At 40.1% G+C, this 12,177-nt stretch overlaps 1 protein-coding gene across 3 annotated transcripts; it reads left to right on the forward strand.

Moving 5' to 3' along the window:
- Positions 1 to 1,362: 1,362 nt before the first annotated feature.
- Positions 1,363 to 11,772, forward strand: mag (myelin associated glycoprotein). 3 transcript variants are annotated; one of them, XM_019279209.2, is made up of 11 exons: positions 1,363 to 1,461; positions 2,357 to 2,432; positions 2,543 to 2,911; positions 3,038 to 3,334; positions 3,866 to 4,123; positions 5,489 to 5,749; positions 5,846 to 6,151; positions 6,965 to 7,064; positions 7,692 to 7,788; positions 8,064 to 8,117; positions 8,424 to 11,772. In XM_019279209.2, the coding sequence occupies exons 2-11, from the start codon at positions 2,387 to 2,389 to the stop codon at positions 8,580 to 8,582; spliced, it is 1,947 nt and encodes a 648-aa protein (XP_019134754.1). In that variant the 5' UTR covers positions 1,363 to 1,461; positions 2,357 to 2,386; the 3' UTR covers positions 8,583 to 11,772. The 3 variants fall into 3 exon arrangements, with proteins under 3 accessions (XP_019134754.1, XP_019134755.1, XP_019134756.1); XM_019279210.2 differs by lacking the exon at positions 8,064 to 8,117; XM_019279211.2 differs by lacking the exons at positions 7,692 to 7,788; positions 8,064 to 8,117.
- The last annotated feature ends 405 nt before the right edge of the window (positions 11,773 to 12,177 follow it).

The following is a 12,177-nucleotide window of genomic DNA, read 5'->3' on the forward strand; positions in this document are numbered from 1 at the left end:
AAAAAAAAGTGCTGTATTTCGGCATTGTTTCCTAGCCTGCATACGTTTTTACTACACATCATAACAAAAATCATTATGTGAAATATCTAAATGTCAATGACGAGTGAAAGTTTCAGAGTGACGATGCATTTAGTGTTTAGTCGGCAGGTATCATTCATATGTGGAAACAAGATAGAAGTCATTCAGAAGGAGCGCAGTAGTTTGACTTGAGCGCTGAAGATTATTCTGAAATGTGTGTTATGTCGGGAATTTATTAAAACATTTAAACTTTAAATAGAGGCAAGCATGTCATACTGAACATACTTTCAAATAAATGTTTGTACTACCCGTTGAAGCTAACTATGGAAGTATTAGGTTCCAGGTTGTTTTTCTGAGTTTAAATGAATGTAGTAATACAAAGACCATCTGATTTTACGTGAAGAAACAGTTAACCTAAAGTATCCTACCCACTCATCCTTACAGCTATTACATGTGGCTGTCAGGGCAAATATATGATAGCCCTTCAACATAAAATGACTTCATTTAAAGTAAAAAAACACAAAATGTTTACGTCTCTCAAATTCTGTTAACAAATTTGTTAAAATCAGTGTCAGTGAGTGCTTCTCCTTTAATCCATCCACCTGGCAGGTATGGCATATCAGGATACTGATTCAACAGTGTGACTATGACACAGGTGTGCCCTGGATTGGAGCAAAAAGTGTTTAAAGTTTTGTTGAGCGTATGTTCAAAGACAAATAAAATAAGGTTGATACTAGCTTGACTGACAGCTAAGATTAAAATTCAGTTTTACAGTAATCTATTTGGACCCAAAACTACAAAAAGAAAATCCTAGACTATAAAGAAAGTATACAACCGAGACACAAAAAGGCATGTTGTGTGTTTATATAATGGCGACATCAACTGAGATGTAATCAAAATCAGATTTTGGAACAAAATGGATGGATGTTGTTATACTAAATTATGTATGTGCATATTCTGGAGCTATTTTGTTTCTTTTCTACTTTTCTTAATATATTTATTGTCATTTGTTTACATATGTTGTCATCACAGCGGTCATCAGTTCAGTCCCTCCTTCACTCTTAATTTATTTCTAGTACAGCACAGATTGTATCAGTAATCGACTGATGACATGATGTGTGGCGCCTGGAGTTTGGCATTGTGTCAGCGTTCAGCCAACAGTGAGCGTCATTCATTGGGTGAGCTTACGTATGGCGACCATAATGAGTGACTCTACTGAGGGGCAGCAAACAGGTGCTGACTGACGCTGAGTTTGTATGACTTACTACGGCTCTGTGAGTGGGGGGACTGTGAGTGATGTCATCGCCTGATGATGCTGATGTCACTTTTTTTTTTTACAGAGAAGAAGGCTGTCAAGCTGTCTGGGTGTGAGCAAGCACCCTCTAGTGGAGCTGCTGACAAGCTGCAGAGCTTCTGTCTGTTTCTAACCATCAGCATTTCAAGGTAAAACCACTTACCAGATACTACGAGATGTTGTCAAATGATTTTCCTTTTCTTCTTCTTCATGAAGTTCACACAACAACCCTGGATGTGGTCCGTTTTTTGTCACATTGACACGAAATACACTCAGGAACAAGTTTTTAAAATGACACAACCTCAGATTAATGCAGAAAAAAGTATCTAAGTATCGAGATTTACAGATTCTTCACTGAAATAGCGAATGAGCTTTAAAAAAAAACACAGAAGTCGCCCTTCAAAATTGAGTTTGAACTACGCAAAATGCAAGAAGCTATAAGTTAAATATGCACTTCTTCACCATCCATATGAAGAGGACATCTTTGATGTTCTGCCAGCTGATCCAGATGTGTTATGTAGTCCATAATGTGCTGTGTTCATTCATTTTTAGGTTATAAGTAAAAAGCACTGACATGATATGACACTGTTTTCTTTTTAAGGTTTTGCTGGGAGAAAACTACTGTGACATGTTGATTTTTTTAGATAAATGTCTTTAACTCATGGCTGCAGTGTTACATCATCTGTGCTAAGAATACATATATGTAGACGTCTGCGTTGAGGTATGGAAATATGATCTTTGAATTGCTGGTAGCAACTGCAAAAAAATGTTTAATTTTGCAAAAGGACCTCTGAAAAATACGCATATTACTGTTCCCATCCAAATGATCTAACTCCCATTTGAGGGATCAGTGATTCAGTAAAGCAGCTAGGGAAAAATAAAACTGTTAAATCTCTGAGGTGTCTGTGATCCTTAGAGGTAGAAGCAGGGTCTGAGTCACACAGCGGTGCCAATGCTGTAAACAAGACATTTCAGTTGTTTGTTTTTTCTCTTGATGATGCATGTGCTGTTACTGACGTTGATGGCGGATGTTATGTGTTCCAGAGGTCTATGGTCCAGCGCTGAGCAGAGACCATGTGGTGTTTGGAGCTGCTCTTACCACTGCTGTTGATCATTAAAGGTAATACATTTCAGTACCTCTTCGATGTCTGATTGTAGACAGAGTAGACATATTCTTGCATTCTTACATTTCTGTGTTTATATTTCACTCATCCTCTTATCTTATCTCAGATGCCAGTTGCCAGTGGAATGTCTGGGTACCTCGGGACATCTCGGCCATGACAAACTCCTGTGTGGTCATCCCGTGCACCTTCATGTATCCGTCTGGCATCAGGCCGTACCGTGGCATTCACGGTATCTGGTACTTTGGCCAGCCGTATCCCCAGCTCTTTCCTCCTGTTGTCTTCAAAACACGTACAGACATCGTGCACGAGAGCTACAAGGGCCGCACCAAGCTGTTGGGTGATCTGCACCAGAGGAACTGCACTCTGCTCATCAACAACATCGGCACAGAACACTCAGGGAGATACTACTTTCGTGCTGACCTTGGTGGAGCCAACATGTATACATTCCCGGACTTCGCTGAGCTCAAAGTTCTGGGTATGTTAAATACATTAAACACTAACTAATAAACTAGAAATATTCCTCAAGATTACTGTTAATCTTTGATCTGCTTAACTCTGAGCTGATGAAATGTAGTAATGTCTCTGTATTCCTGTCCACCAGATCAACCCAACATTGACGTCCCAGAGGAGATTGTGAGCGATGAAAATCTGGAGCTGACATGCTACGCTCCAGACAACTGCCCCGACATGACTCCAGAGATCCAGTGGATGTACACCGACTACCTGCCCAACCCGGAGTTCAGCTCTGACTACCTGGAGGAGAGCAACACAGCGGTACTCTCCAGCACCATGACCTTCACACCCAGACCCATGCACAATGGGCAGCTCCTGGGCTGCAGGGTCTACTACCCCAACACCACACTGGTCTATGAGAGGCTCATCTCTCTGGATGTCAAGTGTAAGTTACAATGCACCTCACACTTTAAAGCAAATACGCAATAATGATGCTTTTTCACCTCCATCTGTTATCTCAGAGTTATACAAAAGGCATGGAACACTAAAGCTACCTTTGAGTTGGCAGCAACTCTGTGCAGGCTACGAAGAGCAGAATCAGCTTTTCAAAATAATATCCCAGGAAATCATGAGAAATCAAGATGCAAACAAGGAATTTATGGATTAAACAAAACTAAATCTATAGCGATGCTTCTAACACTGATGCTGAGCAGAATCTGTATGTTTGCTTCATATGTGGACATTACACCATGTTGTAATCTGCTCAGGTTGAGTTTGAGATTTTTATTTGAGGGTGTGCACATCCAAATTAAGTGAACCATGTAAGAAATGTTCTGTTCTGTTATGTTCTGCCACAAACTTTTGCATTAGATTGGATTGCATTGGATGTGTATGTGTGACTACTATGCATGATTCAATGTTGATTCATGAATTCTGTGACATAAAATTTTCTTCCTTGTCTTATTTTCCTTCAAAGACCCCCCACGCTCTGTTTGGGTAAACGTGTCTTCGGAGGTGATGGAGGGCAGCTCTGTGATGCTGCACTGCGAGGTGGACAGTAACCCTGCTCCCAGGATCTCCTGGATGTTTGGAGACCAAGAGCTTCTGTGGGACACAGCGTCCAACGTCTCCCTTTCTCTGGACGATGTGACACCTGCGCAGGAGGGAATCTACACCTGCATCGGGGACAATGGCTACGGCATCATGAACACTTCACTGTACCTAGCTGTCAAGTGTAAGTCCCCGAAATAGTAGCTGTGTCCCAGTTCCAACACATACTGGACGTACTGCATACAATTAGTATGTTGTAGGAAACCAGGACACAACAAGTTGCACTGGATTTACATTTGGGATCTTATTTTATAATTTAAAATAAGTTTGTATAGGACAATTTTCTTAAATTCTACTTCTTTTCTTGTTGTTGGCCTGGATTCACAGCAGGATTTCAACAGAACGAATAAAAAAAAAGCCTCAAAACATTTCTAGAAACCTCTCAAATTACTCCTCCAGCTGCTGTTGATGTGTATGCTCAGTATTCTCCAAACTATTCTTCACCAATAAATCAATACTCACTGTCGAGCTTCTACAAGAAGGCAATAGCAGAACAATAAAGTCTATTGGGCAATATTGTGAAAAGAACAGAGCTGTGTCGCAAATCCATACAACAGACTAATAGCATCATAAATCAGCTTTGTACAAACACAGAGTGATACAGGAAACAATCAAAATGTGACCTTAGAATGCCACTGCCAATTAAACTTTACCCCAAGAAACAAAACAAGGATCTAAAGATTTGATACGTTACTTTTTGTTGTTTTTCTTAGACGGCCCTGAAGCTTATAACCACATTTTCTTCTTTTACTTTATTTTTTGCTGCCGCGAGCTTCATATTGCATTTCAATGTGAGACAACAGAACACTACATATTCAAAACCTGCTGATCAGTATGAAACCGGGACAAAGCTCAGGAGTGCTTTGACCCTCATTTTGAACAGTTAAAAATCTGAGTAGGTTGGAGTTGTGTGTTTTTGGTAGCCAGAAATCTCTTGCCCAAAGTAACCACTGAACATTTATTGAAACATACATTTATTTTATAGCATGACAGAGAACATCACATCACAAAACATAATATGTTTTTATAAAAACGATGTATCAAAAGATAATGTTAATGCTTTATGTAGCTTTATATACATTGTCTAGCTGGATTTTAGCTTTATTGTTTCGGTTCACCCTCACTACTCTCATAGTGTTTTTGCCGATAGCAGGTAACTATTTTCAGTGAAAAAGGTCTAAAAAAACAACAACTGCGCACTTGTATTTTGTCATTAAAGGATGACGTCGTAAACAAGTGAATATTGGTTTGCCAGATAGAAACACAACTTCAAATCATTGATAATGTTGCTCTGCATGTGATGTAGTTGTACATGAGTAACTATTTGTTCGACTTAAAAGGTGATAACTTTTCTCTGCTGTCCCCAAGTGGCCAAGAAATTGCAGATTTAATAAAATATTGTTCCTTAAAATTATTTTTTAACTGCGTGAATACATGTTGAATGATATTCCAACTCTAAAGTGAATTTCTCTACTTTATTTTTTTGCAGACCCTCCCCGTGAGCCCACGGTAAATGAGTCTATGACCATACTAGAGGGAACTTCACTGGCCTTGCACTGTAGCACCCAGGGCAGCCCGGCCCCAACCCTCACCTGGCTTAAGGATGGGGAGCTTGTGGGAACCATCACTGCTGATGAGCTGTCGGTGCTGGAGATTGTAGAGATCACACCGCAGGGAGATGGACAGTACCGCTGCCTAGCCGAGAATGAGCACGGAAGAGCCAGTAGCTCCCTTAACATCACTGTGGAGTGTGAGTGCTTCACTGTCCTGCAACCTTTTGAAATACAAAATTAGGCTGATATAAATGTGTTAGTGTTGCTCTTAACTCTGCTGCCTCCCTCTACAGATGCCCCAGTCCTTTTGGAGGAGTCAAAGTGCACTGTGGTGAGGGAGGGTGTCCAGTGTGTTTGCATGGCCACAGGAAACCCTGAACCCACCATTGAGTTCTACCTGCCCGACTTTAACGTCACCATCAACGAAACAGATGGCCGATACAATTTCTACACGCACACAGACGGACACACCTCCACGGGCATGATCAAACTACGGGAGAAGGGAGAGCGGGTCGACAACGGCCCTGCCGTCAACGTCCACTGCAGCATCTCCAACATGTACGGAAGAGAGAGTGTACACCTGGAGCTACAGCAGGAGAGTGAGTACTTAAAGTATTTAAATAGGTTATTAGGCCTTTTTAATTAAAGAAATGAAAGAATATATTGGAAGTAGACGTAGTGCCATCGATAGGGTAGAGGAGTCTGAGTATCGAGACGGAGACTAACAGGATTTTAACACCACATGCACAACAAGACATTGTACATTTCAAACAGAGATAGTGGCTGTGCTATTTTGGAAAATTGCATGAGCTATAGCAGTGCACACAACACTGATTCGTCACCTGGTTTTGCGATCAAAGTTACATTTTTACTTTTACTTTAGAGAACAATGGTGGAAAGGTTCAAGCAGCTCTATTCCCTGATCCAACCAGGATTTAAGGAAATAATCTCAAGCATGGTAAAAATATCCAAGAGAACTGGGATAACAGGTTTATTAATAATAAATACTGTGATCATTTAGGCTTCATTCCATTGTACTCTGGAGCGTCTTCTCTACTACTTTCCAATTTGCTCGTATCTCATGCAAACCATGGGATTGTTTTAAAACCTACAAAACACGTTGTCTGTTTTGGCCTTTTCGAAGGATTCATGGGATCATGACAATAAGAAAAATATGAATTGCACCTTTATCTTTTACATTCCCATATCTTCAAAAAAGTACATCTTGGTGATGGACATCATTCCTTCATTTTTGGTAGTAATGGAGATTTAAGATGGCTTATTCCTCTTTTCTATGCTCCCTTTTCAATATATATTGTCTTTTTGTGACCCATTTGTCTTTCTATCAATAGGTAACTAATAATTAAGTCACATGCACCTCATATTTAATTTTAACCACCTTTTGTTTTCAGAAAAATACATGATGGCAGTTATAGTTGGCACCATTGGAGGAGTGGCAGTCATAGCCTTCATCATTGCAGCAGTGAGATACGTCGGCCACAACAACAAGAAGTGAGTATAAAGTGACACACTAATGGAGAGGCCGATGCGAGGCAGAAGTAGTTATTTTCCTCACTAAGCATTTTCTGAAATCCAAGGAAACACTTAAGCCTTGTCATCCATTATAAAACACACTGATGCACATATGTATATGTGTGAATGTGGGATTGATGTGGACATGAGAATCATTTCTCCAGAGCAATTTCAGTTCATTTGCCAGGACAAGTCCCTGTTGAAATCCTTGGAGATCCACATTGGCTGCCTTGTGGAGTGGGTTAGAAAGCTGGACTAACCTTATATTTTGCAGGCTCAATTCCCTGCTCTGACCCTGCTTCTGTATCCTTGACCCGCTACGCTAAATACAACCCAGGTAGCCCTCTTAACCAAGGTGTTTTATTTTAGCCTCAAGGCCTATTTGGACCTCCCAAAATTTGCAAGCTTTCTCTGGCAGATCACCCCTGAAGTGGGTGTGAGCTCAGCGACTAAACCCATAAAATAACCACGTCACTCACAGCCACGGTTGACCTCCAGCATAACCTTACAGAGCTTGTTGTTTTAAAATGGATGCCCAGGCTTGGCGTGTCACCCTGCGTTAGTGCCAGTCGAGACCGAGTCTGATTATGTGACTCCGTCCCCCAGAGAGAATGGCAACCCTAGGCAGGACGTGGTCCTGGAGAACCCAGCTTTGTACTACAGCGCAGTCAAGAAGGACAAACATAATCTGAGGAAGAAAGTGGTGAGACATGCTGATGTCAATGATTATGATTATGATGGAGGATGGGTTTGGATGACCATTCTCAAATTGTTTGGGGTTATAGTTTTGTGTAATGCAACAACTTGTAAAACATGAGACCCCGTTTTGACCTCTGAAAATGAGGGTAATAGAAGAAATCTCTCCCACTAGCAGTCCAGTAGCTCCAACCATGACCTTTCCAAACACTGTTTTCTCTTGCTTTCATCGCTTCTCTGCGTTTTTCTGTCTGTTTTTTCTCTCCCCTAACTCTTGCACAGCTTAAGACAGAGCTGTTGGGCTCAAAGTTTAACTCCATTCTAGAGGAGACTACGGTAAGGTTCCTAAACAAATCCCCATTAAAAACCACAAGCCTCAGTGACAGATGCATCTCCTCGCCTATCAGCTTCTGTGTTCCGTACACCGCTGTTTGTTTTTTCCGAAACTGCCTTCTGCATGGATGCCTCATTACTAACACAAACTGCCAGACTAATAGGAAACATCTCAATCTCCTTGTCAGTTGTCTACCAGTAACCACTAACATCTTTTCTTTATGGTGTCTGTCACACTCTTCTGTCATCCGAGGTGTCACCGGCACCTTTCCAGTGATTTGTGCCGCTGATTGATCCTTCTGTCTGCAGGGAGAAGACGGGGATTATCCACCTGTGGGCTCTATGGCAGGACTGGAGAGGCAAGAGCTGAATTATGCTGCACTGGAGTTTATCGGGGCCAGGTCCAGAGAGGGGGCCTCAGGGAGGGGGGATGACGGCAGCAACTACACGGAAATCAAAGCCAAATGAATCGCGATCCTTCCCTGATCCCTCGGCTATGCGAGACGCAGTGGCAGCCCTGACGCATCTGCCCCATAAACTGTGTAATAACCCCCCTTCCTCTACTGGATTTCACCCTGCATATGATGACTCCTTGTCTTTCATTTCCTCAGATTTGTCACATATAATGTATCACTCCATGCCAGTACTCCCCCACCACACTCATGCCTCCCCTCCTCCATGGCCCCTTCAGATGCCATCATTTGGGAAAACTGGTACTTTTTTGGGTCAGAGCATGGCCCACTGGACAATGTAAAAGAAATGATTTAAATTTCTGGCCTCACTTGTAGTACACAGGCTCTAAAACATGCAGTGTTAACCAGCGACCATGTTTTCGTTGCTCTCATTATGGTTGCTGATGTTATATTTGCTCTACATCTGTCACTCGTAACTGTCACTGTGTCTGCTGCCAGTCGAAGCATCAGGGCAAGGGGTAACAGCGCTTTTTGTTCTCTTTATATTTAAGTGTGTCTATCAGCTGAGAGCAAACCTCTCCTCTGTTTCCTTTGGTTAATTACTTCCCCAGAAGAAACACATCTCAGCATCTTCTTTTCACATAATTGTATTTAGCCTCACATTATATATGAAAAAAAAAAGAGATGTCACCATCCCTTTTGATAATAATTGAAGAGGTTTTGTAGTGGTACACTGTCCAGTGCTGAAAAATGTCACAGCTTCCTTTCAGCATTTTCCGGTCTACTGTAGAATGAGTTTTTTGGCAATGTCCTGCACTGTGGCCAATGCAAAATGTCTGTCTAGCTCTCTGAATGATCTGGAAAATACAGACCTAAAGCACAACATACCTGCGAACGAGCGGCCAAAAAAAAAAAGTTATCTCTTTTAGACAATGCGTGTGTGTATGCGTGAGTGTTCAAATCGTGCTGAAAGATCATAGGACACTGATCACTGGGGTCTTCGAGAAGTTTGAGCGTCACTTCACTTGATTAAGTTGATGCTTTCGTCTCACAGAGTTCCATCACGTGTTTGAATGACCAAAAAAAAAAAAAAAATGATGCTGACAAGCCAGTTCGTTGTGTTATTCAAAGACATTTGATGAACCTGTGATGTAATATCAAAGCGCATTAATACTCTAACTTGATAATGATGGTGTCAATAATATATATATTAATAAGATGTATATTGATAGGTAAAGGGATGTCAGTATGTACAGTAAATACCCTGCATGACTGTTTGCCAGCAGGTACACATATATGTATTTAATTATGGATAAAAGCCAGCGTGGGAAGTAAAAACAGACTTGTCACACATCATTCAAACACTTTTGACTGAACACTGTCTTAATATGAGCTTAGTAAAACTGTACCAGTCTCTACTGTAGTGTGCACTGTAGTCAAATCAGAGGCTATGTTTAGATGCAGAGAGTAACCTTGTTATTGACTGTGATTGCGGTTGATTTAAAGTATAATACCTGCTGTTGTTAATCTATCTTTTCTATTAACCATTAAAAGGGATCTCCAGCAATTTAGTAGTGCACTTCCATTAAATTGACATTCACAAGAGACAGAATTTTGAAAAGAATGGTCAAAATCAAAGCAGCAGAAGATGCAGATGGTCTGATTTTTAGTCCACAGTATGTGCAAAGTTCCAAACCCACTGGAGCCTACGTTTCCCATAATGCAACCAATTGCATCTTTTTTTGTTATTTTTTTTATTGTTTTGTTTTTTTTTAATTTTCACTTTCATTCATTTTCATATGTAGTGAAAAAGCAAATTGATATTTATGGTGTATTGTATGTTGGATTAACAATGTAAGTCACGATAAGCATTTTGTTGTCTAAATGAATCATGCAAAACAATTACCTTTGACTTTCCAAGATCAGTGTGTTGATCATCAAATATGCAACTTGTCCACTGTTTTTTTCTCCTCCTACCTTGACAGACATTGTTACACTGTACTGATGTTGATAGAAGTGGAAAGTAAAATCCAGCAAGAGACGTGCAATGATCTCTTCTTGAAGAATGAAATTACTTTTGATACACCTGCTCTGACTAAGGCTTTATAAATGTATGTTATGAAAGAACGCCGTACTGTGGCAGTCTCATTTTAAATGACGGATTAAGTTCATCAAGGCACAAGTGTGTCTCTGTGTTTCTAATTGGTTTTACAATCAGTAGGAGTACAAAATACAGCAAAGGCCTCTGACTGCTAACTGCTAACGCCATGTATACATTTCATAAGCAGCAATATAACAGCAGAATCTGTTCACACAAACACAAATAAATCTCTCTGCCGAAATGCCAGTTGAATAAACCATGTTGATGAAGCCTCATCTTTCTTAGACAGAGCTATGAAAGATGATAAGGATACTATCTTTTGTCTGACATCAAAACATACACATAATGCTGTGCAAGTCTTGGGTGTGAAATGAGATCTTTCTCACTGGATGCTCATCAGTGTTGGTAATAATACATTATAAAGTCATTATCTATTGGCATAACATCTTTAGGAAGAATTCCCTTGTCTTATCCTCCCTCAAGTCATGTTAAAAATTAAACGTGTAGACAAATGAGCCAACTTTGTGTTGAATTAGACAGAGAAATGTACTAGTACAAAATACAAAAACCTAGGTACCAGGGATTTTGAGTGTTCTTTACACACTCCTAGATAAAACCAGGTTAGAAATGCAGTTCTCTGTGTGTGTGTAAACTGGCTATTCTTACTGATATTATCCTTTTATTAAGACACTGTTCTGTCAACTCAATGATGATGGATTCCAGATATGCTGGCTAGCATTCTTAAATTACCTGTATGCACAAAGTCAATAACCAGTTCCTCTCTTTGAACGCCTCATGGTTATTATTATTATTTTTTAATTTCATTTTGGTTTAAAGTAGAAATATCAAATACGTCTTAGCTAATCTTTTATCGCAGTGTGTTATGAAGCACCGATGTATGTGCAGGTGAACATAATTATCATGATGGAGATTTTGTTTTCTACATACAGGATTGACACAGTCATTTAGATCAGGGTTTTGCAGTCTCTCTGCAAATTAGCACTGTTACTTAATGGAAGTACGATTTCTGCAATGGTGTAGTTTGCTTGCTCTTTTATTTTAAACAAGTCTTTTCATGCCTCAAGCAAAATTCATCTGTCTTCAGTTCCAACATAAATAAAATAAAAACAACATGAAATGCAAACAGTTGATTATTCATAGAAAACAGAACTGAACCGTCTCTTTTATTTATTTAAAGCATCATCACCGTGATTATAGTGTGCGCCGTGCCCTTTTTCTTTCTGGTTTCAGTTCTCTTGTTAAGTGAAAAGAACAGAAACAAATCTATGTCCTCCAATCTAAAACATCAATCCTCCATTTCCAACAGAACATAATTAAGTTCTTTAATTTGTTTAGATGCTGTGTTGTTTTGTGTCCATTTAAAGATTTACCCATACTCTGGCAGTGTTCAAATATGCCTGATGATCAGCAGCATCAGTCTGTTGGAACTGAAACTGAAATCTGCCAATTACAATACTGTATAGTTTTTAGCCGTGCGCAGGGATGAAAGTGCGCTAGTCGGTCCACCAATTAAATATCTCAACTACTA

The sequence above is a fragment of the Larimichthys crocea genome, chromosome XIII (assembly GCF_000972845.2).
Source record: "Larimichthys crocea isolate SSNF chromosome XIII, L_crocea_2.0, whole genome shotgun sequence".
Lineage (NCBI taxonomy): Eukaryota > Metazoa > Chordata > Actinopteri > Sciaenidae > Larimichthys > Larimichthys crocea.

Excerpts from the sequence above, each read along its gene's own strand:
- mag (XM_019279209.2), top strand. The coding sequence starts at position 2,387 with ATGTGGTGTTTGGAGCTGCTCTTACCACTGCTGTTGATCATTAAAG. Across the intron at positions 3,335-3,865 it reads CATCTCTCTGGATGTCAAGT|ACCCCCCACGCTCTGTTTGG; the intron begins GTAAGTTACAAT and ends TTTCCTTCAAAG. Across the intron at positions 4,124-5,488 it reads ACTGTACCTAGCTGTCAAGT|ACCCTCCCCGTGAGCCCACG; the intron begins GTAAGTCCCCGA and ends ATTTTTTTGCAG.